Below are 24,435 nucleotides of genomic sequence, written 5' to 3'. Positions count from 1 at the left end.
ATTATCGACATGTCATCAGTATCGGCCGTAAAAAGCTCTAAAATGATACATTGGCATCGGCCATTTCTGCTGATTATGAGAGACCGATTTGTTACCTTCTCCTCCGCCGCCTGACTGTGCTTCCCTCCACGGACTGTTTCACCCTGACTGTCCCGGTGCTTCCTCTGCAGGCTCCACTTTACTCAAGCTGCCCGTCAGACCCACTGCTTCTTCCCACTTTAACTTGAATAACAAACCGGGGCTCAGTGCTCTGGTTGGATCCACGTGCAGAACCGGGGCTAACGTTACCACATGTGGTCACACAGGCTGAAACAAACATGGCCCATGACATCAAAAGATGCAAGTCTCACTTCATGATATCACACCCACACACCCACACACACACACACACACACACACCCACACACACACACACACACACACACACACACACACACACACACACACACACACACACACACACACACACACACACACACACACACACACACACACACACACACACACACACACACACACACACAGTGTGCTATTCTTTAACACCATGTCTGGAAAGTTTCCTGTTAATTGAAGTGTAACTTCACCACCAGGTCTGAGCCTAACTGCAGCCACTGCATCATTTTGAAAAATACTAAAAAGTGGGCTAGCAGCTGGGTGTGTGAGACAGGAGGGCAGGATATGAAGTAGATATAAAGGGAAGGGTCATTCTAAGCTAACAAAAACACAATTCACAGTTTTAGGTGATTATACACTAATTAAAACATACTTATGAATATTAAATTCCTTTTCTGCCAGTATATCCCCTTAAATCTTACACACTGGTCCTTTAATTCATATTCATATTGGTGATTGGTGGTAATTGGATTATAAATTACTTTTCAGTGATTGCACAATGTTCTTCATTTTTTTCTCATATCAGCGCTGCTCCACAAATAAAATATTTAGATGTTATGTCTATTTAGTCCTTATAATTTTGGCCTGTTTGAAAATGAACAAACATTTTATGCGCCAATGCAAGCCCAAGTTGCAGGACAGTACAACATTCAGACTTATTAACTTATGTATTCTCCACTCACTGATCATGCATATGCACTAGCATAACAATAATTTTCACAGTGTGATTTGTTCATGATCCTAAATTATTAGACTGACAAACTGGCTCATCAGGTTGAGTAGTTTTACAATAGTACAGCCTAAAGTGCGAGCCTGACTCCCTCCCTTGTAAGTGCTTCTTGACCTGGGCTGGTAGTCTCTTGGTATCACTATACAAGATGAGTAAACTGATGTGTAACATTGGTGGAGTGACGCTTTAAGAGGAAGTAAAATAGAAGCAGTAGAGACAGTATAATGCAGGCAGAAAAAGAAAGTAACACAGAAATACACATATGCAGTAAATAAGTGAAAATGAAAAAAGAACTAGACATGACCACATATTGTCTGACCAGTAAATATCCTCATTATTTATTTAAAAGCATGTGCTGTCATTGTTTTCCAGTTATTCAAAAGCACATCAGTAGTTCCATATTATTGCACATGGGTTTACTGGCATTTATCTTCCATTGGTCGGTTCAACCAGATGTCTGGCCAGGACTGACAACCTTCTGTGTCTCAATGCTGCAAAATGAGGATACAAACATGTTAGAATTGATCCTGTAGGGTTGCACTATGTTGCATCGCAGCTGATAATGGGTGCAGACATTCAATACTGAACATTTCATCAATGTGTCCTCTGTGTTATCAGCGCGAAAAAGACTCAATAACATTCTGACTATCATAAAACACACTACACAACAGTCACTCATTTTGCTTATATACTATAAGCTGTAGTCAATTCAATTTTGTGGCACAGTTTTTCCAGTGATTGTGTCACAGTGCATCCAAATCTCCAAATTCCATCCAAGATCATTGTTTGGGAATCCGAAAAATCAAGAGGTGCATGTGATTGAATTAATGTTTATTATATACAATTAAGTAATAATCCTACACTCAACAATTTACTAAATCACAGCTTTTCTTTTGTACTGAGGTAAAATTTGACACATTACCTTAAAATCCCAGATCACCATGGCTCCGTCCAGACCCACACTGCTATACTTCTCCACTTTGGCTTTTTCCCCTGATACAACACACAGCTGCCTGCAGGACACAACACAATACACACTGTACACACAAAAGGCTCTTACAAAAGCTAAGGGTCCCTTACTCCTTTCAAGATGTGTGGAGATTTATGTCAAAAAGATGTTCCTACAAGAATTTGGGAACCAGTTAGGTGTAAGCAGTATGGCATACAGAAACAAACTCATGATGATACACCAAAAGCTTTCACTTGTTTGTTCACCCATGATCTAACTTTCCACCATTTTTAAAAGTACAACAATATATACCTGAAATATCTGGCAACCACAAAAATCTCAAACACTCACAATGAAAACGTGACCTCCTCCTTGTTGGAGGTTATAATGTTACTTTAAGTGAAACAGCTGTTGGCCTTACGTGATGCTGTTCTGGTGAAGGGTGTCCAGCTCGTTGCTGTCCTCCTCAGTGGCTCTCTTGTCCAGGTTGCGGAAGTGCTGCATGGCTGACATGCTGCTCTTGGAGCTCTGCTTGGGGATGTCCAACTTCTTTACAAACTCCAGAGCACCTGGACCTTTATAGGTGTACTGGTAGGGACAACAGTCATGACCCTGATGGAAAAGAGATGAAGGATATACAGTAAACACAAAGAATTACTGTATTACAATATTCCAGTTGATTATGACTGTACTGACTGATAGTACGTAAAGCTGCATTAAGTGATTTGACAGCCTGAGTTATACCTCCATTTAGAGGAATTCATTACCATTAAATCCTGTCTTGTATATTTTTAAAGAGGAGGACAAAAGTAATCAGAATTGGGATAGAAGTGTCTGTATCACATACTTCACTCCAATAGTCAGTCACCAAAAATGTTTTTTGAAGTTCTCTCTCTTTTTCAATTTTTGTCAGAATGTGAAATATCAGAACATAAAGAGTCAAAGTAGGAATTAGATGAAGGAGTAGATGTCAAGCACATGAGCATACAGTAGAATGTATCATTGATTAGCTTTTATATTTTTCCCCCTAAAAACTGGAATCTTTATAATCGTAATAAGAGAAAAAATTGGTTAAAGTTACAAGTTGGTATTAGTCTATTAGCTATTACCTATTTACACATCCAGCAGACACAGATCAACATTAGCATTCATTTGAAGTTGTGTTTGCGTCCACCTAATGAATCTCAGTCCAATAGTCTGTGTGTCTGTCTGCTGTTTGGTGCAGGGCAGATAGTGTACAGCTTTTTCACTGAAAACGGCTTCCTGCTGCTGCTGGAAACAAGGTTAATAAGAGTGGAGTTTGTAGGCTGTGAAAACAAAACAATGAGCTATAAGAGGCTAAAAAGCTCCACAGAGCTGAGAACTGCAGTGTCAGGGATTATTCTCTGTGAGTTCATCACTACAAACCACTTTGACATTACACAGAGTCATTTGAGCCATCACTCAAATGATTGATTAGTGCAGCTTTAAGTCAGGGATTTGAGCTGGTATTTGATCACATCACCCTTTTACAAGAATCTGACTCATGCTTGAAATTGCTCAAGACACACATACCGTTCAAACACACACACACACAAATGGAGCAGGGAGGTGATAGTTACCGCAGCAACCATCTCAGTGGGGCTGACATACAGTACGCTCAGCAGTGGCAGACGGTCGGTGGACAGCTGGGTTACCCTGAACAGATAGAGGTCAGGAAGGTCAGGGAGGTAAAATAATGTCAACAGACATCCAAGACACAGGAACTCTTGCAGACTTTATGGAACTTACTGAGAGAAAATAAAAACAACAGACAAAATCTCTTAAACTCTGCAGTACTCACTCCTTCCCCTGGGCGGCATCAACCACTGCGATGCTGCTGTTGTGGGCCACCCAGGCCAACTGGTCTCCGCTGGGGGAGAAAGAGACACCGTGCACCCAACCTCCACAGTCCTTATGCTCTAGCAGCACCTCCCCAAAAGGCATCTTAGCCCCCCAGGCAGTAGGTCCAGGCTTGTCTTCAATGTCCTTTATATAGGCTGAGAAGACCCTGAGAAGCACAACATGGAGATCTGTTACAGTTTCCCGGATTTGGGACCCATGTTGGATTGCTTGATATCAGATGTGGTTGTTGCTGCTGTATGTAATAAAAAATAAATAAATTGTACTGCAATAGTTTAACTTTTATTGGAATTAGATACAAAACCTATAACATCCAATACAAGAAAATAGTAATAGAGCAAATGGCAAAGATATAATTACATTTTTAGATATAGAAATATCTAGCTAGCTATCTAGCTAATAATATCATATTAATAATATTATTTAATATTAGTAATAATATTAATATCAATATTATTATAACATGTTAGCAAGAACAACTTAATAAGGTGATAATATGTCAATGTTGTGTTCATAGCTGGATCTTTTAATGCAGCATTAAAATAAAACATTTTTAAAACTTACTGAAGAATCATTAAAATAATTTCTACATTGATAATAATGCCAGTAATTACTAACATAAAAATGTGCCCTCTCTTCCTACTAGTTGTGTTGAAGGAATAGGGAAATACACTTGTTTGCTTTTTTGCTGAAAGTTCAATGAGAGGAATGATACCACTCACCAATGTGTGGTTCTCTGGCTCTATGTTTTGTAGAGCTATATGACTCTAATATGCTCCCCCTCCTAATTGTGGTTGTTGTCTCACCTGCAGTAGAGGTCTGCAGACCCAGCTGCCAGCAGGATGTTGTTGGGATGCCAGTTCAGACTCAGGACTGTGGAGCGAATGGCCTTCTTGATGTGCTTACTCAGCCACCTGATGGGAAGGGAGACTGGTAAAAACCTGAATTTTCTCTGAGTGAAGAAAAAATGCATCAGAAGTCTTCACCATTGGTTTCATGGTGCTTAACAATCTGTGTATAAGGTAAAGAATATGTATCAAGTGAAAAAATTGACATTTGAGTCTAAATTTAAGGTTAAAGTCAATGCTTATCCATCCTTAGGCTCTGACACTATCAGAGTAAAAAAATATTGGCCTCAGCATTGACCTTCAAAACTAACATCAATTTAAGTTCTATGTACAAAACAGAACAGTTCTGATCTGATCATGTATTGCTCACCAGTCGTTCTCCTTCTCAAAATAGCAGACAGAGATGAGGCGAGCCCCGCTGCCCAGGGCAAACTTGTTCTCCAGTGGTGACCACTTCACACAGGTGGCTGCACGGTTGATGCGCACCAGCACCAGGGTAGGCTTCCACATGCCATCCTTCAGAGTCCACACGTAGGCGTTGCGGTCAGAGGCACATGTCACAATGCGGTTGGATTCTGGGGCCCAGTCGATGCCTATGGACATTATTATGAGGCTCTATTCAAGTGTCAAACAATAGACAATGCAAAACTTCCTACTGATAAATTTCGCCTTTGCTTTCAGATCACACACTTTACTCAAAAAGTCAAAAACTTACCAGTTCCAAAATTAAATAAATAAAATATTAAGTCAAAATTATCTTCAATAATAAGATGTAGTTTGAGGTGGGACAGTCTTTTATAAAGATTACCGAAATTCTCGAGGATAGTTCTACCATGGTGTCTTTCCAGTATAAACGAGTATAAATACCAGAACACTTTCAAGTTGTCGCTTTAAACCTTTCCATCTTTTTCCACAAGACATGATGCAGCATTATCTGTCTTCGCAAGGTTTGTGTTAAGTAATAACTCCTTGTGACTTGAAGACTCTGCCTACATGTTCTGACATTCAGTCATGTTAAGGAATTCCACTGAGATTCGTCTGGTGGTCCCCATTGATTTAGCAGTGTCCATCCTTAAGTCAAGTCTTGTCTCATCATCCACTCCTTGTACCCATTGGCCTGAAGTTCCCTCTAATCCTGCTGGACCTCCCTGAGTCTATGTGCTCTATGTGGGAGGGTCCTCGCTACTGATCTTTGATGTTGGAAGTAGTAGTTGGAGTTAAAACTGAAATACTGGTCTGTGCCTTTAAATGAACACAAGGGTCTAGGAACACCAATGCCAATGTTTGTTACACATACAAGGTAAAAAATGAACTCAGTATTTACATTTGACTTATTTGGTCCCATCCACTCAAAATAATTTCCACATTTTTAGTAGGAGGTTATCAATCAGGGCCAATCAAAGTGGGAGCCCCCCTTCCTTCCCTAAGACACTGTTGGCTGATACAAGCTGTAGTACCTGTGATTCGTCCACTGTGCTCAGTCAGGTCATGGATCTTGACCCAGTCTTTGCCTTTCTTCTCATATATGTTCACCACATTGTTGTTGGGACTCACTGCAATCTCTGTATGGAAATAAGTGTGCAAAATATTAGGCATTGTAATAACTTTATACTGTAATAGTAATATAATAGTACAGAAGTAGTAATATGACATGGTCAGAAAGGTTCTTCATCTGAAGAGTAGGGATGTGCTCAGCAAATGTCATAAATCCATCAGTGTGTTTCTTTTTGCAGTATCTCGTGTGACAAAAAATCTACAGGGTCACAAAATCAACAGGATTCATCTTCTGTAAATTCACAAAAAAATATCATATCTTGACAGTAGTTAACTTTAACTTGTTTCCAAAGTTACAAGTGGGAAGGTCATGTAAAGAAGTCAAACATACCCTCTAGCAAGCTTGAATGTTTATTCAGTAACTTTCATAGTAATCTGCCTTTTAAAGTTAGAGTCTGTGTATATTTTGTGCATTGGAAATATTGGCCTGAGGGTGGTGACAGAGGAAAGGTCAACAGGTCATGCTTAAGAGAGAAAAGATTGACTAATGCACATTGTTGTATGTGTATTAATGAATATACTGATGATTTTGGGAATTTTACACTCAGATAGGCATAATGCAGTTGAGTGTAGAGTTTGTCATTTTCACATAGTGCCCAAATGAAATAGTTCATCCTGTGGGGAACATGAATGTGTTCTGCAAACATCATGGAAATTTCAACATGAAATGTTGGTATGTGATTATTAATTATTGATTGTAATAACTTTGGTGACCGCTTCACTTTTCATCTAGCACCATCATCAGGTTAAAATTTATCCAACATGCTAAATTAAAATGTTTGTCAACATTATGTCAACATTACACCTGCTAGAAATGCATTTTAACATGGTCATTGTGAACATTTTAGCATTCTGTTAGCATGGCTGCAGACTGAATATACATTATACCTTGTCATTGACCAAAGTCTAACAACTACTAATTGACTGACATTGTAATAAAAAATATTACACAATGCTTTCACATTCACAAAACAGTTTTAGAAAAATGTAACTACTATACAAACAGCAGCAGCAATCTGGGTCCCTCATGCTACAGTAAAGCTTGATAAGAAAATCAGTGACAATGCACTGCAGCAGTCATTGAGTCAGTGAAGCTCTTTCAGTCCATTTCCTGTATTGGTAATCAGATTCCCTGCAGTTCTCCAGGCACCATTAATGCAATTAAAGGAGGAAGAAAATGTATCTGCAGGTTGCATTGTAAATGTGCTCCCATCAATTATTGAGCCCTTAAATTATGGAAGAAGAATATACACATTTGTGCAGTTATATCTCACATAGGTGTACATATGTATGTGTTACTTTAAAAAGAAAAGCAGCCAGGCTAGTATGTTTGCTGTTTCACCTACGTGTCCTGTCTTTGTTCCAGGCGTGGCAGGAGAGCGGCTCCAGGCCAAAACTGTAGAGTGACATGTCTGAACAGAGACAGGAGAGGCTGCTGGAATGTGGCTGCTGTCACGGATGGTCCGCAGATGTGCTGCTGCAGGTCCCAGGACGAGATCAGGGAGGAGGACAGAGACACTTTGTTGAAAAACATGATTTTTACAGGCAAAGCACACCTAGTTTGTTGTGAAGATTTTAAGATATATAGAATATTGAAGATATTCTTTGCCCCGTTCTCATATAACTTAAATCAGTTAGGTGCTACTTACTCTGATGTGTACTATACTGAATTTTGGTCCTAAGAATGTGGGTAAATCCTCTTTATGGGCAGACTTATGGGTCTATGAACTTCCCGTATGGTACAACCTGATCTAATTGTTAGCTACATGAGTAGTGATTCTGAGATAACAGTGCACCTTTATCAGGTGTGGCACACACTGTCCAAACATGCCTTAACTATTACGTCTGTATTTTTCTCTGCCCTCTAACGATAACCTGATCTTGACTGGAGGAAACAAACCCCGGATTATGAATAAAGAATCAATGTGTTACAGCTTTACATTAATATCATACAGCTGAGATCAAGTTATTTCCTAACAGTTTGGAAGGGTTTTAGTAGATAGAAGACACTGACCAAGCTGATTAGATGTGATAAACACAATGCTGAGGTTGTAACTTACCTTTGCTGTGGTATGTGCAGTCGGGGTGAGTTAATAGTGGTGGTGCAGGGCTGTATTCGTGGACTCTGGGCAGTCGACACGAATGGAGCTGTGCAGTCTGACTGGTAGAAGGAAGTGACTGTGGTATTACTGAAGGGAGTGAAAGAAAGGTGGGTGTGTCTGATAATAGCTGTTGTCTTGCCTGGAGCAAGTTTCTTGTGATAAACAATGATTCTCAGTTGGCAATCACCATAAGGCTGGCAGCCACCAATATGTACACACCAGTACATACAAAAAAAAAACCCTTTTAGATGTGCATATAAATCCCTTTATGTAAGTTACATCAACTGATTGCTAATTGTTATGATTTACCCACTGAATTTTGGTCATACAGTTTAAAAAGTCTGTTAGAACTGCAATGAACAATTATTTTGTTTAAATTATTGATTAATTAAATTAAATTAATTTATTTATTCAATTAATTAAGATTTCTTTATTGTCATGTCAGCCCTCACATACATTGAAACAAAATTTGTCCTCTGCATTTGACCCATCTTATACATTAGGAGCAGTGGGCAGCTGCAGCACAACACCTGGAACAATCCAAGCTCTTTTGGCCAGTGCCAGTGGTCAGTAACATTAACCCTAACATAACATACACGGGGAAAACATGCAAACTCCACATAGAAAGAACCTGGGACAGCTGGGATTGGAACCCAGGACCTTCTTGCTATGAGGCAATAGTTCTAACCACTGAGCCACCACGCTGAATTATCTAAGAATCAAGACAAAAAAGCAGTAAATACACACATTTGATCAATTTTGGTGTTTTGCTTGAAAAATTATTGAAATGATTGATCAATTATCAATATAATTGTTGATTGTTTTTTAACCAAATGGTGGCAGATTTAAAGAACACTGAGTGTGTATAGGATGACTGCAGTGTGATTGTTTACAATGTGTACTGCAATTTTATTTTATTTTTATTTTTATATTTTTGAGGAGACACTTTTACTGTGAAAGAACCGAGCGGAAGTGGGTCTCTGCTGTCACGGAAGAAAACAAACAAGACAACACGCCATATCATATTTGGTAAGGGTTTTTGTGTAGTTTGCAATGTGAATAGTTATTTGCGGGTGTAATTAATGAACATCTGTCACTTGTTGTCTGTAGACTGGGTTTTTACCTTTGTTTTGATACGTTACTGTGGATGGCTAACAGTTAGCTCTCCGAGCTAATTTAGCGTTAGCGTTGAGAGGTCTTCAAGAAAGGTAATTAGGGGAAATCTTTTGACCTAATAACAGCAACTTTTCGTTAGTATCGCATTGACAGGTTTTTTATTCACAGCCAACAGCTGTTAGTGTGAGCTATGTAGCCTGTTATTTATCTACTGTACGTAGAATCATAATGTTAGCTAGAGGAAAGTAGCTTCAGTAAGTTAGAGAGCTAGCGTCAACCTACGTAGAAAGCACTGGTAACGTTACTTTGGTACAATGGGGCTGCTTGAACTTCAGCTAGTGGAATAGCTGCTTATTTTATCACTTCATGACATGTCAGGGGAAAATACTGTCCTTATTCTGTCTTGACAGCTGAAGTTATGTGGCTGATGAATACTTTGCATGAAAAAAGTAACGAAAGTAACTTAGTCTCATAGTGTAGCTACAGTGTTAGCTACCACATTACAAAGAAACTCTAGCCCTGCATTCAAAATTGGTGTTACTTATGTAAAAGTTCAGAAGAGTCAGTAAAATGTACAAAACTAAACGTACAGTGTGCAGAAAGCGTGTGCAAATACATTATTTGAGTGCATGTACTTTAGAAAATGGACTTTCCACCACAAGTGTAATGTAGACAATGCCAACATACATATAGTATTCTGTAAAGCTGTCAAATTAAACATAAGTTGAATGGGTTTGATGCCTTAACATAAAACCTCTGAAACTAAATTTGATGCGTAATTCTCTTCTAACTAAACAGGGATGAATCATGAGGAATCTGTCACTTTACATGCAGTTTTTAATATTCATACCAAGTCCTTAGGTAAAATACAGCTACAGTTGCATGTCAATACAGAACAGCAGAAGACACCTTCCTGATTCTTCATCAGCATGTTTTTCTCACATCCTCTCGCAGGTCATAAGACAAAGATGGCATCAAGCAGTACGAGCAGCGAGGAGGAGAGGAGTCTGCTAGAGTGTGAGCAGTATGTTCAGAAGCACAACATCCAGCAGCTGCTCAAGGACTGCATTGTCCAGCTGTGCACAGCCCGGCCTGAGCGGCCCATGGCCTTCCTCAAGGAACACTTTGACAGACTGGAGAAGGTGGGTGCTGACAGAAAAGCCTCTTTCTGATATGCTATGAACCAGGGCTCGACATTAACTTTTTGAGGCACTTGTTCTTCGGACAAGTACATTTACGTTACACTTATGCAGGCTTAAAAGTCACTTGTCCAGGTAAAAATTACAATAATTTACTTTTTTCATTTTGTTTGCAGATGCAGAACAAATGAACAAACAGTCAGACAAACAAACAGTTGAAAGCATCAAAACAGTGTCGTCATATAATTTAGGAATTTTATTTAAGTGGCTATATGTAACGTTTTCATCTCAACAAATCATTTTCATATTCATTTAGATTGTATATAACAATAGGTAATGCAGAGTGATACCAATGAATGTTCAGATAAGCCTTTATATATGGGCTTTAAACAGGGAAGCCAACATAAATGTGCAAACTTCCTCTGGGTCAAACCGAGTGAAACCGTCAGGGCATCTGCAGCTGTCACTGAACGCATCCAACTGCTGCTGGGAAGCATCTGACACACTATTCATCTACTTCCTCTGTGTCTTCAGCCTGACGCCTTGACGTCATCCCAGGGGTTAAATCCTGGGTGACGCCACCTTTGGCTGCAGGCCCATCAACCTCTCCACCACCAATCCAGCATCAAACTGTGGGCCCTCCACAGAGAGAAAAAGCAGCCTCTGAAGCTGGACTGAGCTGAGGCTGGTCCTCCAGTGGGACTTTATGCATTTCATTGTAGAGAACCCTCTCTCATATCCTGAGAAATACCAAACCTGGTGTTTATCAGGATAATTTTGGTGTTGATAGTAGCATTTCACCTTTGCAAATTAGGTCTTTTGGCAGTTGTCAGTAGAGGGCAGTGTGAGACCTTACGTGCTGCCTGGACTGTGGATTTCTATCTAGGTGAGCTGCCTAGATCTCTCATGCTGATGAGCAGCAGGTTTTCCTTGTCTTGCTTATCCTGTTTTAGGACATGTTAACTGTTGACACTGCCCCGCCCCTGGGATGTGTTATATGGGAAAACTATTGAGGATGAATTCCTACAGCAATCATTCAAAACGATTTCTTTTAGTAGTACACACACCTGACTTCAGCATATTTAAGTGTCCGTCATTGGAACAGCTGTTCTCCCCTGGGCAAAGATCTTGTAGTGATGAAAGTTGGATGTGACATTACGCCCTCCCTAGCCAGGAGGACACTGAAGTGCCTAGTCAGTGCCCTCAGATCCTCCTGACCACTCTCCCTGAATAGAGCACTGGCACTGGCATTTGACCTATCCCATATAGGCCAGCGAGAGGGATCAAAGGCCTTACATTTACTGACTGTGCCGTCCCTTTGAAGGTCCCTCAGCTTTTCCTCTAAGTGAAAGATGATGGCATCTGCTTGGATAAAAACAAAATCATTGAGTTGACAGTATTGCCACTACATTAAATTACACGGCCAATCTACATAATCTAATTAACACAAAAGAAAACATTGTTCGGCTGTGGTTATTGTGTTCAGGGCTGGGTTAAAAAAAACAATCTTCCAATTCAAATTGATCTTCATTTAAATTTTCCGATATCGATTCATAAAATCAGAGATCGATCTTTTAATATATGCCTTTTCCTGTGGATTTTAAATCCAAAATTAATGTGGACATCTGCCTTTAGGCTTGGCGGTGCCTTAAGTGGAGCAGGTCCCGCCATGTTCAATGAGATATGACCACCAGATCTTGTTTAGTGATGTAGCTACCTTATTTACACTGGCCTGGGGATTTGATCTAAAATCTGCAGTTGTTAATACACTGTACTAAAGAAAGCACTTATCAGGTTACTCAATACTCACTGACTGTAGAGTCTGTAGTGTTGCACTATAATGTGGTGACTGCTGTAATGTGTTCAGGTAGACGGTTTATTGTACAATTTACAGCATTACTTCTCTTAGAATCTCTTTCATATTTAAGCAAAATTGGTATTGTAACATTAATATCCCTAACAAAATCTATATCAAATTTAACCAGGACCTTGTGAATTGGAATTGGATCGGTTCAGATTTCCTGAATGGATACCCAGCCCTGTTTGTCTTCATTTTGGCTGCGGCTGTGTGTGACATACCAAGCACAAGCTGTGAATTATAGCAGTCTGGGAGTTTCACACCTGTCCTGTTGATGAGCCCATGAACTACAGGAAGTTGAGTGAAGGGTAGCTCCTCCTTTTCAATGTAGTAGGCTATGTGCATAACATTCTTCATTTTATCAAACAAGGCCGGCTCCATTTTTTTTCACTCCTTAGACTACAGCTGCCTCTTGTGCATTTTGCCTTCTCAGCAGCAGCACAGTGCTGGTGGCGTTTGCTGGTCCCATGTGACAGCAGTGTGTCATGTCTGACAGCACTTTTCCTTTTGACCAAGAAAGATGAGCTGGAATATTATAGGAATAATTGAGGTGTTTTTAAATTGTATTTGTTACATAAAACATTTTACAACATTTAAAATTTGTATTTCATGGAAAATTCGGTGGCACACCAGGGTCCAGATATATAAAGGATGCATACAAATAAAAACCATGCATACGCCTTTTCCTACACATAAACTGGTGTTTATAAAGAAGAATGTGTGTAGCTCCTACATACTTCAGACTAGGCATACACACAGTTTTCAATAGATAGCTGCAGGTGAAATGATGAGGTGGACATGAAATAAAAGGTGAGAGATGTAACCTTGTAGTAAAACATTATTTAGGTTGTTTGCCAGTTTCACTGATTGTGTTATTATTTTGCAGTCAAAAAATCTACTTGTCTGTAGACTCATTTAGAGTTTCTGAGGTGTCACACTTTCTATTCGTCTCACTTTGTTTTGTTGAAAACGCTTCACACCTTGACTGTACACATTATGAATAAAATGCACTTGTCCGCTGTGAGGACAGTGACTCAGCTGTAGTTTTGTGTACCTGTTGCCCAGCAGGAGGAGGCCCAGCAGATGGTGTTGCAGCAGAAGTCCAGTGTGAGATCAGACTCCCGTGAGGAGGAAGTTTCTCCTCCCATGAACCCCGTAGTGAGGGGACGGAGCCGGAGAGGAGCCATCAGTGCTGAGGTGTACACTGAGGAAGACGCTGCCTCCTATGTCAGAAAGGTCAGGGGGCTTTTTTTTTTTTAACCATTATTTATATATCTGTATAACATGCATCAAAGTGGAGTTACCCTGGAATTCTCTGATTCCAGCTCAAATGTGAATATTATCTGGTTTCCTTAGTCTCTATGACAGTAAACTGAATATCTTTGAGTTGTGGACAAAACAAGACATTTGAGGACGTCGTCTTGGGCTTTGGGCAACAGTGACCAACGTGTTTCACAGTTTTCTGACATTTTATAGACCAAACAACTGATCCATTAATCGAGAAAATAGTTTATAGTTTATAAAATGTCCAAAGATAGTGAAAAATGTCCCTCACATTTTTCCAGAGGTGTTGTCTGACCACCGGTCCAAAACCCCAAAATATTCAAATATTCAGTTTACTACCATATGAAGAAAAAACAAGATGAAATGAAATGAAATCTTGATTTAATCTTCACTTTGTTCATGTACCTTGCTGTCAGTAGAAGTGTTTTTATTGATATATTTACATCTGTATGGGGCTGGTAGATTCACTATTTACAGATTGTGATTAAAAAGTCTCAGTTTGTAGAAGCTAAATATTGAAGCAGTGGTGCTGCTGCTTTCACATAGAATGTTGTCTAACTTTGTGCACTAATAGAAGACTGTAACATTCACTCAACACACCATCCAACCACTCAGCTTGGCTAATTGTGTCTGTTCTGAGCAGGCAGAATGATGCTCTACAAAACGCAACAGAGGCCTTCAAAAAACTTAATTTAAACATTTGAATTTAGAATGAACTTACATTCATTCCTGTTTTTCATAAACATAATAAAACATTGTTTTGGCTTGGTCGTCATATTCTGCTTTTCTTCATCATGCTTAGTTACAGAAATGCAAATATGCAATAGTGCATATTCAAAGTGGCAACAGCCTGTAGTTAAGCTTACCCTGCTATCTTGGTATTGATTGCTAAGCTCTTGGTTGGCTACTCAACCAGTCAATCATAAATCTCATTGTTTTATTGTTTTATACTTGTATTTATATGGAGGCGGGAGAAAGTGGCACTAGTGTTGAATTAGTGTCTGTTGCACGTATGTGAGGGCACATTAGGAAAGAGGGTACATAGATAAATAGATTCATCTTCAAACTTCATTTGAAGTAACTATCAAAACACTCAAAAAAAGTATTTGAAAATAATTCATTTCATTTCAAATAGTTCATTTGGGTACCTGACTGTTCTAAGACAGACTTGAAAATGTGTGAGCTCATCCCAGAGTTTTCCACAAGGATGTGGAGCAGCCAGCCAGTGGGAGAAAAGCAGCCAGTCAGGGGGTCTGGGGGCATGCCATGTTAATCAAGACATGCCACAATGATGGTTAATGTATTGTTTTCTATAAACATAAATGCACTTTTATTCAACAAAAAACAAACAAGGTTATTTTAAGGAGGAACATGTCTATGTATTACATTAAATTATTTATAAAATAACTCTATGCCAAAACATGTGAATCACTTGACTCAAATCATGTGAATCTACTGAATCAACTCAAGTTCTAGTCATCTTTGTCTTCATCGTCATCTTCACTATCATCCTGAGTGTGAGGCTGAGTCAGTCTACATTTCCCTCATATGACACAGGCCTGTTACTTTGCCAACACCGCCCCTTCTGGTGTGTTTGCAGTGCGTCTTAGAGATGGCTCGATGTGAATAAAGATCACTCATTCATTAAGCATGTATATGGAAAATTCAGAGCTTTCACTGGACTTTTTAATACAATCATCAAGTTGCTGCAGCAGCTGTTTTCCAGTGTTTTCTGAAGTAGCCCATCTAATGAGGACATCCCCCGTCTGTGCAATCAATGCAATTCTTAATGTGTTTTGTCAACAATAATTTTGCTATTATTTATCAAACTCTGAAGACGACTCTCTGCTCTTTACTCATCAGGACACGACCTCTCAGCTGAGCACACACACATTCATATAGAGCATGTGAGGACGGGACTGATACAGACAGATAGCCATGTTTCTCTGTCATCATGCTCCCATTGTTCTGAAGTGGTTGTAATAGTACACATACAGCAAATCGCAACTTGTTAATCAAAACTATTTTATTAGAATCAGCAGCTGACACTTATGTAGAGTCCTTTAAGTAATCATAGGTCACATCAAAGTATAATGTAGTCTCTGCCTGACACACTGTGACTGACAGTGAGACAATAACAATGTGTTTATTGCTGAAGAACAATAGACAGCAGTGACAGTGTGGGCTCTTGACTGTTAGCCAAGATCCAATAGCTATTTAATGCAACCTTGTCATGTAATAGCAGGAGAGAGGCACACACCAGCTATTTGACTTGTGTGAACATGTAGTTTCAGTATAAATGAAACGTACCAGATGAATCTAAACTAAACCTTTCTCACCCAAGGTCATCCCAAAAGACTACAAGTCCATGGCAGCCCTGTCAAAAGCCATGGAGAGGAACGTGCTGTTTGCCCACTTAGACGACAATGAGAGGAGGTAATGACACTACATGTTCAGTAGCGTGCTAACAGTCCTTGTCAACAACATTCCCAGCTAATCAGCTTCTTTCTGGCCTCGTAGTGACATTTTCGACGCAATGTTTTCTGTCAACTACATCGCTGGAGAAACAGTCATCCAACAAGGTGAGTTCACCAGGCTTTTTAACTGCACTTTATGTGAAGATTGTTTTTCTTTCTCTTCATTTATGAAAAGTTCTTGTTTCAGGTGATGAGGGAGACAACTTCTATGTTATCGACCAAGGAGACATGGATGTAAGATCTCTTTCTTATGTTTTGGTGCAACTACTGTATGAACTCTAAGGATAACTCTGGCATTATCTTTTTATTAATAAACAGCAAACAGCATCAGTCCCAACAATGGATGTACCCTGCTAACAACTATTGTGTGTTTATGCAGAACCTGATATATCTTACTCCTCTGTGTCATAGAGCTCCATTGTTGTCTAAAAACTACAAACAACAATTAAAAAGACATAAAATATCACAGCATATATTTGCTGACAAACCGTCTGTCTAATAAAGGCCTTTTCAGAGATCCTTACTTAAATGTGGCCCACAGTAGTGACTGTCTGCTCTCTGCAGGTGTATGTGAACAATGAGTGGGTGACCAGCATCGGTGAGGGAGGCAGTTTCGGGGAGCTGGCTCTGATCTACGGGACCCCTCGAGCAGCTTCAGTCCGGGCCAAGTCCAATGTGAAGCTGTGGGGCATCGACAGAGACAGCTACAGGAGGATTCTGATGGTAACGAAGCAGCCGTGCACTTCTCTCTAAAACTAAATCATGGATGGGTTGTTATATGAACTGTTACTATTATTTTGTTTTTCAGGGGAGCACATTGAGAAAGCGCAAGATGTATGAGGTGTTCCTCAGCAAGGTGTCCATTTTAGGTGAGAACTTAGTTCACCTGTTTATTATTATTATTATTATTATTATTATTAAGAAATGTTGTAATGGGCCAGATGTGTCCAGATGAGTAGCGTGTTGATCTGAGTGTTGTCTCTGAGCAGAGTCTCTGGATAAGTGGGAGCGTCTGACGGTGGCTGACGCCTTGGAGACGGTGCAGTTTGAGGACGGTCAGAAAATTGTGGTGCAGGGAGAGCCTGGTGACGAGTTTTTCATCATACTGGAGGTACACACCACCTTATGCAAGCAAGCAGTCATGTTCTTACTATTCATGTTAACAGTATGAGGATGTGTCCCAAACAGCTCAACTACAAATCACCAGCACTGTTGTGAGTCTGTGTTGTTTTCTACTCTGCACAGTTTAAGCAGCTCTTCTGCACAAGAAGAGCAGAAAATATCCAAATCCACTGTTCAAATGAACTTGAAAACAGTGAACACAGAGTGTTCATTTGTAATGTCTGTAGCACCATCAACATTTTTGTGATTGTTTCACACTAAGCTTCACATTAAAAAGCATCTATTGTGAAACATGTAGAAAGTGTTGTGCAGCTTTACCAGTTATCTTCATCTTACCACAACAAAACCAGCGGTGCAGAAGAGAAAGCATGTGCTTTCCTGCTGTGAACAGCCACAGTGAATATATTCTGGGAGAAACTGGGATGTAAAGCCAGTCCACCCACATCTTGCATCTTTTTGTCTCAGGGGACAGCAGCGGTGCTGCAGAGGCGGTCAGTGGATGAGGAGTTTGTGGAGGTCGGCAGACTGGGACCATCAGATTACTTTGGTAAGTCAGTCACAAGAAACACAAGAGCCTGACAGACGTGTTATCTACAGCATAGGCAATGATTGTGTTTTAAAATGGGAAGCACATTTGGAAAGATACATAATTTGTGTAATTTAAAACAAATTTCCTGCATTTTTACACCTAACCACCACCTAACCCGCCAACCCTAACCCTAACCACCACCTAACCTCTTGGATAAGTCAGGAAACAGCCACCTGCACTCGTCTAGATTAGTTAGATTGATGATGTTATGAAAACCAAGAATGCATCAAGAACAGTATATCATTGGATGGATGAGGACAGGACATGATTATTAGAGAAAGAGCTATTTCATATTTGAAATTATATTTATAAAAACATTATGTAGCCTAAAATGCTAGTAGCTTGCAGGCTACTGGACCATCTTCAAGGTCAAACAAGGACAAAAAATGTATATAAATGAAATAGCCTTTCAACATATTACAGTATTATTTGGATAATGAAACCTGTCTGTGAGTGTCAATACTCACAGGTTCTAGTGGGAGCTGTTCTCAATAGCACCACTAGCTGATGCAGTTGTAATGTTATACAGGAAGGAATAATCATAACTTCAAAAGCGGATTATTTTAACCCGCATTATTTTGAATCAAGGACTATTTTAATGCACAACTCAGAAGGTGACCTACGCTCCTCAAGACTTAAAAGGGACATTTTAGTCGAGGACTAGACCTTACTGTGAAACTGCTCCTTGGAGTAAACTTGCACCTCTCATTTAGCCTGTATAATCATAATAATGAAAGCACAGCACAGAGCGAATGAAAGCAGAGTGACTAATTGAATAATTGGGATGCATTTGCTCCACTTGCTCCATTGCTCAGGCGCCTATGATCTGCAGTACACACATTTCTCCAGTTTGACAGATGGAGAGTTGCTCCTAGAATACAGTTAGATGCATGGTGTGGATTAAACCAGCCCCAAAAACATCCCTAACAAAGCAGAACATCATCTTCAGTGTGACACACCAGTGTCGAACATCTGTGTTTTCAGGTGAGATCGCCCTGCTGATGAATCGGCCCCGTGCTGCCACCGTTGTTGCATGCGGACCCCTCAAGTGTGTGAAACTGGACCGGCCGCGGTTTGAGCGAGTCCTGGGTCCCTGCTCCGACATCCTGAAGAGAAACATCGAGCAATACAACAGCTTTGTTTCCCTCTCCGTCTGAGCTCTCCAGCACTCTGCTCCTCCTTTCTTCTACTGCAGGGTCCACCAACACAGATCTGCTCTATTTTCCTACTTGTAGCCTCTATTTCACACATGTGACTCCTCCCCTGATCACTTAAACACGGCTCTTATTGTTATTTTATACATATTTTATTTTACACCTATATACTCAGATGCCTATATACTGCATACACTCTGAAATGAAATATAGTTGTATGGCTGTTTAACTGTGCATTCACACTGAGCAGCTAGTTAGTGGAGATCAGATCTAAAAGTACAGAGAGCACATTTTAAAACATGTTGATTAAAGAGCTGCACAGAAGACAATATGTGAAAAAATAAACATAAAATTCTCAATGTGCAGTACACATAAGACATGGAATAATTTAGACTAAATAAGAACTATAGTGTGGTCACAATGAAACGTGTGTAGATGCAATAACTGACAGAATATCATGTGAGTGGAAATGGGGACCGTGTGAGCTAATTGTTTCCACAATCTGAACCCAAAATGTGATGGTCTTAAATGAAGCATGTTGACAGTGTGAATGCACAGTTAGATGATTTTAGTTTGCTCTGGAGATCCTCAGTGTTCACAAAGATGCTGTCACTGATAGGTTCATACCGACTGAGGATACTTTGTGCTTTTGAACCGGTACGCCAAAAAGGCTTAACTGTTTTTTGCTGCTCTTTTGTATTGGTCGAGATGTTTTTATAGTCAAACTAGCGGTGGGGCTCTATGGATGGCAGTGTCTGTCGTGTGCCGCTCATCCATCAGGTCAAAATTTGACTTTGTCCAATACTTTGGTTTACGACCAAATACCTGCAAAACTAATGACATTCCCATCAGCCTCAGCTGTACTTTGTGTTTATAACTAATTAGTATATATTAGCATGCTAACATGCTAAGCCAACATGATGAACATAGTAAAAATGACACCTGATAAACATCATGTTGTAAATGTATTATCATGATTAACTCAAGTACAGCTTCAGTGAGCCGCTAGCCTGGCTGTGGACTCTTTTTTTTTTTTTTTTTTTAAATATACTGTATATTTGCTGTCTTAAAGGGTTGCCTTGACACTGAGATCCATGCTTTTCCTGCATTTTGTCCCACAGTTTGACAAACATACCAGCCATACACCTTCAGCATGGAGGATGTTTTTACCCCTAAAGAGAAATGAGAAAAACAAAAGAAAATGCACAATTCATTTCCAATTAAACCTCACCACCATTTTAGTCGTTTTCCATTTTCAGTGTTACATCAGGTATTGTCATTTTCCATATTCCGTTGCTATTTTTAAACTGAGCTTTCAGTTTCAACATCTCCATTTAAGCGTTTCTTTAACATTTCAGATTCTTACATTTCACTTAACACTTCTTGTTATTTTAACACCACATTTTATTTCATTTTTGTATAACATAGTAAATAAAAGAAAAACATTTTCTCTTAATTTTCCTTTTTCTCTTTAAATGAAATTTTCCTCCATATTTAGTTTGCAGTGTGTGTTAAAAGATACTGCAAGTAGCCCACGCTGTCCATCATGTTGCTGTCCCTTTAACCCTGCTGACATACTGTAGTTGCACCTTCACAGCTCTGCTACTAATCTATATATCAAGAGTAAATTACTATATTTTTTGCACCTTTTGTGATATACAAAACTATATAATCAAAGAGAAAATGTTTCTATACTGTTAGGTTCACTGTTTTGTGTACATCTGATCCTGTCATTTCAAGGGAGCACAGGTCAAGACTTTTAGAAAAACAAACAAAAGCAGCTACCTCTTGGAAGATCAGACTGCCAGGTTGAGTAACTGATCTCTGTCATCCATCACAAAGCTTCATATGAAGACTTTCTATCAGTTATTTTGCAGCAGTAAATACATGGATGTTTTCATCACTCCTAGAATAAAAATCATGTTTTTTTTAAATTTATCGGCAATGGAAGGAGACTGCAGACACACACAATTGATGTCACTGACAAACATTCTCAAGAAAATGCTGAGTCTCCTTCATCACTATCATCATTACATGAAGCACTGATTAAAACACTGCTTAATCCATTAAAATATCAGATTTTGATAGCACTCGTCTACCAGCTAAATGCTGTTTGACACAGACTTTTAGTTTGTCATCTTCAAGCCCAAAACGAGGTAACCATAATTACATCAGGATGACATCATTAGGTTATTCTCTCAGGCTGTGTACTGTAGTACTCCTCATGACAAATCTTCATGTGTAAAGTTTGTGATTAAAGCACCATATCTGTTATATCAGAGGTACTGCATGTAACGCTGATTGGACCAACACTGGCTCATTACATCAGCAGCAGGGCTAGACAGTGTTACAGTTTTTCTTTGTATACCAGTACCAGAGTTTTGATATCAAAATAACTTTTTCATATCATAACACGTCTTCCACTTTTTTTCATATATGTAAGCCTTTTTCACAGCAGGTCTTTACCTTGTTGTAGTAGGAAAAAGCACAGGTGTTAAAGTCTCCCAGTAAGTCATGACAGTGGGCCAGCATGCACAATACCAGCACTGAAACTGAAGCAGCTAAATGGAATGCTGCCGTCATTCATGTTATTATTTACACTTTACTGCTTTTCCTGCGGTGTCTTCCTTGAAAAAGGCGCATTACATACAAGCTAAAAATGCTGCTTTATCAGAAAGTATCTGATCAAAGAATAAGTAAAGAACAGAATGAGGATCCAATGCCAACTTTCATTACCTGACAGATTAAGATACATTTTGGTTGGTCCCAAAAAAGTATTGAGGTTTGAAACATAGTCTAATCTAACAGCCCTCTAGTTAAACCTGAGTGTCTGTTGAAATTGCTGATGCTTGTCACTCTGTTTTACAGTTTCTGTCACATCTTCTCTTATGTCTTCTCATGCTGTGTTCTTCTACATTCAGTGGGTCATTAGTTCAGTTAGTGGAGACTTGTCTTAACATTTCTTTTGGTTGGTTTATTTTTCTGATAAACAGTCAGTGTTAAATGTCTCTTATCTAATATATTATTATTCAAAGATGTCTTAACTGCCACCATCTGACACATACGTGATGTCATTGTGTACTTGTATTCTTATTTGATCAGCAGTCTTATGATGTTAAAATATTTCTGACTCACCAAATATCCAATAAGTCAACAAGCCGGACTGAGACTGTGCTCAGAAGTCTGCATTGTTGTTTATTTTCAGCGTTAGTTTTCCGGCTCACTTTGCTCCCACTCTTTCAGACCACCAGTGTTTGTCAAATTGAAAAAGCAGTTTGACTGCAGTGAGTCTTTGCAGAGGACCGTGTTGTTTTGAAATGCCTTTCTTCAGATTGATTGGAGTGATTGTACTTTAATGTTGGTGTGTTTTGGATTTCTCTGCAGGATGTCCTTACAGCAGGTCAAGCAATAAAGAGATCAGTGTTTTCATTGTGTGTCTTTGTTTGCTATTACCTCACATGTAGAGGAGCCCTGTATTCAGATGTAGTTTGAATATCTTTATTATTTTAGTTGACACTGTGATAGTATAGTGCTAATATAGTATAATACACTTATGTTATGTTAAATTACTACAAACCAATTGACACACAGCACACCTTAAGCCAGATACTGGTTGGTTTCTATGCAAAATATTGCATCCACATCCACCTCTAGTGGGTGAAGGCTTGGATTGCGAAGCCTTGTGTTGAAGTTGCCCTCATAGCTTAAAGGACAGGTTCACAATTTTTCAAGTGTGTCTTAAAACAACAGTCAGGTGTCCATATCACTGTAATCATTCCTCCTGTACATACTGGCTATTAAAAGATTCAAATGTGCTTTCAATGTAAGTGATGGAGGCCAAAATCCACAGTGTGTCCAAACAGTCATTTAAAAGTTGATGTGAAGCTTATATGAGTCTTCAGCAGTCTGAGTTAGTCATATCAAGTGGATATCTGACACATTTACAGTCTTTTTAGCATCAAACTCCCTCTTTGTGTTTCCTCAGACAGTGTTTCCCTGTTGAGCTGTGGTGGAAGTATAGTAACAAAAAGACTAATGTTGAAAGATATCTACTTAATTTGACTCATTTGGACAGTGAAGCTTCATATTAGCTTCAGATAAACTTTTAAATACATTTTTGCACAGAAGCAGGACTGTGGATTTTGTCCCCCATCACTTCCATTGTAAGTGCATTATGAAGGGATCCTCTAGTGGTCAGTATGAACAGGAGGAATGATTACAGCAAGACAAACAACCTACCCAACTTAAGTTTGCCACTGACCTATAGATCCCCAATTTTCCGTCTTGGTGAAATAGGAAGTGCGCTGGACTTAGTTTAAATTGGTTGGTAAACTGCTTCATTCCATGCAGGGCTGTAATTACCATGAGGACACTGAGGTCATGTCTGGTGTTTTTCTTCAAGCTGGGGGTAGTATTTTATAAGCGATATGATCATTATTTACAGACCAAGTTTATTCAAAATTGATAACCTTTAGCCCAACAATAGTAAAGAGTTCAATATTTCTCCACATGAATTGTATTCCTGGCATTGTGGAGAAAGCTTTGAAGCAGCATTTAGACCTTAATCTTGGGAAAATAAATACAGAAAATACAGCTTGACTTCATAAATTAACCAAATAATTTAAAAAAGAGACTTTCAGTCTACACTTACTTATACAACTAAAAACACATTGTGGTATAAAAATACTGAAAATACAACTGTGAAATATAAATAATAATAATAATGACATGTTTTTACCTCCTCTAACTAATCCTTAAACTAAACCTGAATAATTACAATTTAATGTTTAAAAGAAAATCTTCTTTTGTTCCTTCACTTGCATGTTTGAGTTTCTCTGTGCAGAATATGTGTGCAGTTTGTTTTCACGTTCATCTGCTGCTCTGTGCTCAATTCAAATCTTAGTTTAACACCTGTACTTACAAGGATGCTTTGTGACATCACAACTAGTTTAGAGCCAATCATGGTCCAGTATGCAATTTACACAAGTGTGATGTGGAAACTTGAAGCCTCCAGTGCACAAACACAAACAACACTCATGTTTGCAGTGGCAAATCAGTATGTCTCTCTTCTGATGTGGAGTGTCTCAGACAGCTCTCACATCCCAGGAGTCTCAGGATCAGCATGTTGGACAGTGATCCACCTAATCTGGAAAGAAAAGGGGAGGACACTGCACTGTAGCCTGCAGGCTGGTTTTAAACAGTATCACACCTGACAATTTGGTTATTTGGAGTGCATAGA

The 24,435-nt window shown here is 39.2% G+C and overlaps 2 protein-coding genes and 1 long non-coding RNA gene across 5 annotated transcripts; 2 read left to right on the top strand and 1 right to left on the bottom strand.

Annotated features, from left to right (window-relative positions):
- Nucleotides 1-1,433: 1,433 nt before the first annotated feature.
- zgc:86896 (uncharacterized protein LOC415190 homolog) lies at nucleotides 1,434-8,580 on the bottom strand. Its single transcript, XM_067615406.1, has 10 exons — nucleotides 8,416-8,580; nucleotides 7,702-7,832; nucleotides 6,259-6,363; nucleotides 5,172-5,394; nucleotides 4,760-4,867; nucleotides 3,895-4,101; nucleotides 3,674-3,749; nucleotides 2,494-2,684; nucleotides 2,046-2,136; nucleotides 1,434-1,614 (listed from the first exon to the last, which is right to left on the bottom strand). Exons 2-10 carry the CDS (start codon nucleotides 7,763-7,765, stop codon nucleotides 1,609-1,611), a joined length of 1,071 nt encoding a protein of 356 aa, XP_067471507.1. The 5' UTR covers nucleotides 7,766-7,832; nucleotides 8,416-8,580; the 3' UTR covers nucleotides 1,434-1,608.
- On the top strand, nucleotides 4,889-7,822 carry LOC137200775 (uncharacterized). The gene is made up of 3 exons (XR_010932078.1): nucleotides 4,889-4,975; nucleotides 5,196-5,297; nucleotides 7,722-7,822. It is a non-coding gene; the product is annotated as an uncharacterized lncRNA (long non-coding RNA).
- An 803-nt stretch (nucleotides 8,581-9,383) lies between the features above and the next one.
- On the top strand, nucleotides 9,384-22,625 carry prkar1aa (protein kinase, cAMP-dependent, regulatory, type I, alpha (tissue specific extinguisher 1) a). Of its 3 annotated transcripts, none has more exons than XM_067615403.1 (11): nucleotides 9,384-9,486; nucleotides 10,528-10,715; nucleotides 13,636-13,806; nucleotides 16,199-16,290; nucleotides 16,375-16,436; nucleotides 16,519-16,565; nucleotides 16,896-17,054; nucleotides 17,140-17,200; nucleotides 17,321-17,442; nucleotides 17,919-18,000; nucleotides 19,027-22,625. In XM_067615403.1, the coding sequence occupies exons 2-11, from the start codon at nucleotides 10,542-10,544 to the stop codon at nucleotides 19,197-19,199; spliced, it is 1,143 nt and encodes a 380-aa protein (XP_067471504.1). In that variant the 5' UTR covers nucleotides 9,384-9,486; nucleotides 10,528-10,541; the 3' UTR covers nucleotides 19,200-22,625. The 3 variants fall into 3 exon arrangements, with proteins under 3 accessions (XP_067471504.1, XP_067471506.1, XP_067471505.1); XM_067615405.1 differs by having other exon boundaries at nucleotides 9,397-9,486; nucleotides 13,639-13,806; XM_067615404.1 differs by lacking the exon at nucleotides 9,384-9,486 and adding an exon at nucleotides 9,508-9,665.
- The last annotated feature ends 1,810 nt before the right edge of the window (nucleotides 22,626-24,435 follow it).

Source organism: Thunnus thynnus, chromosome 17, assembly GCF_963924715.1.
Source record: "Thunnus thynnus chromosome 17, fThuThy2.1, whole genome shotgun sequence".
Taxonomy (NCBI): domain Eukaryota; kingdom Metazoa; phylum Chordata; class Actinopteri; order Scombriformes; family Scombridae; genus Thunnus; species Thunnus thynnus.
The sequence above is the reverse complement of the archived record's forward strand: the minus strand, read 5'-3'. Positions and strand labels throughout refer to the sequence as shown.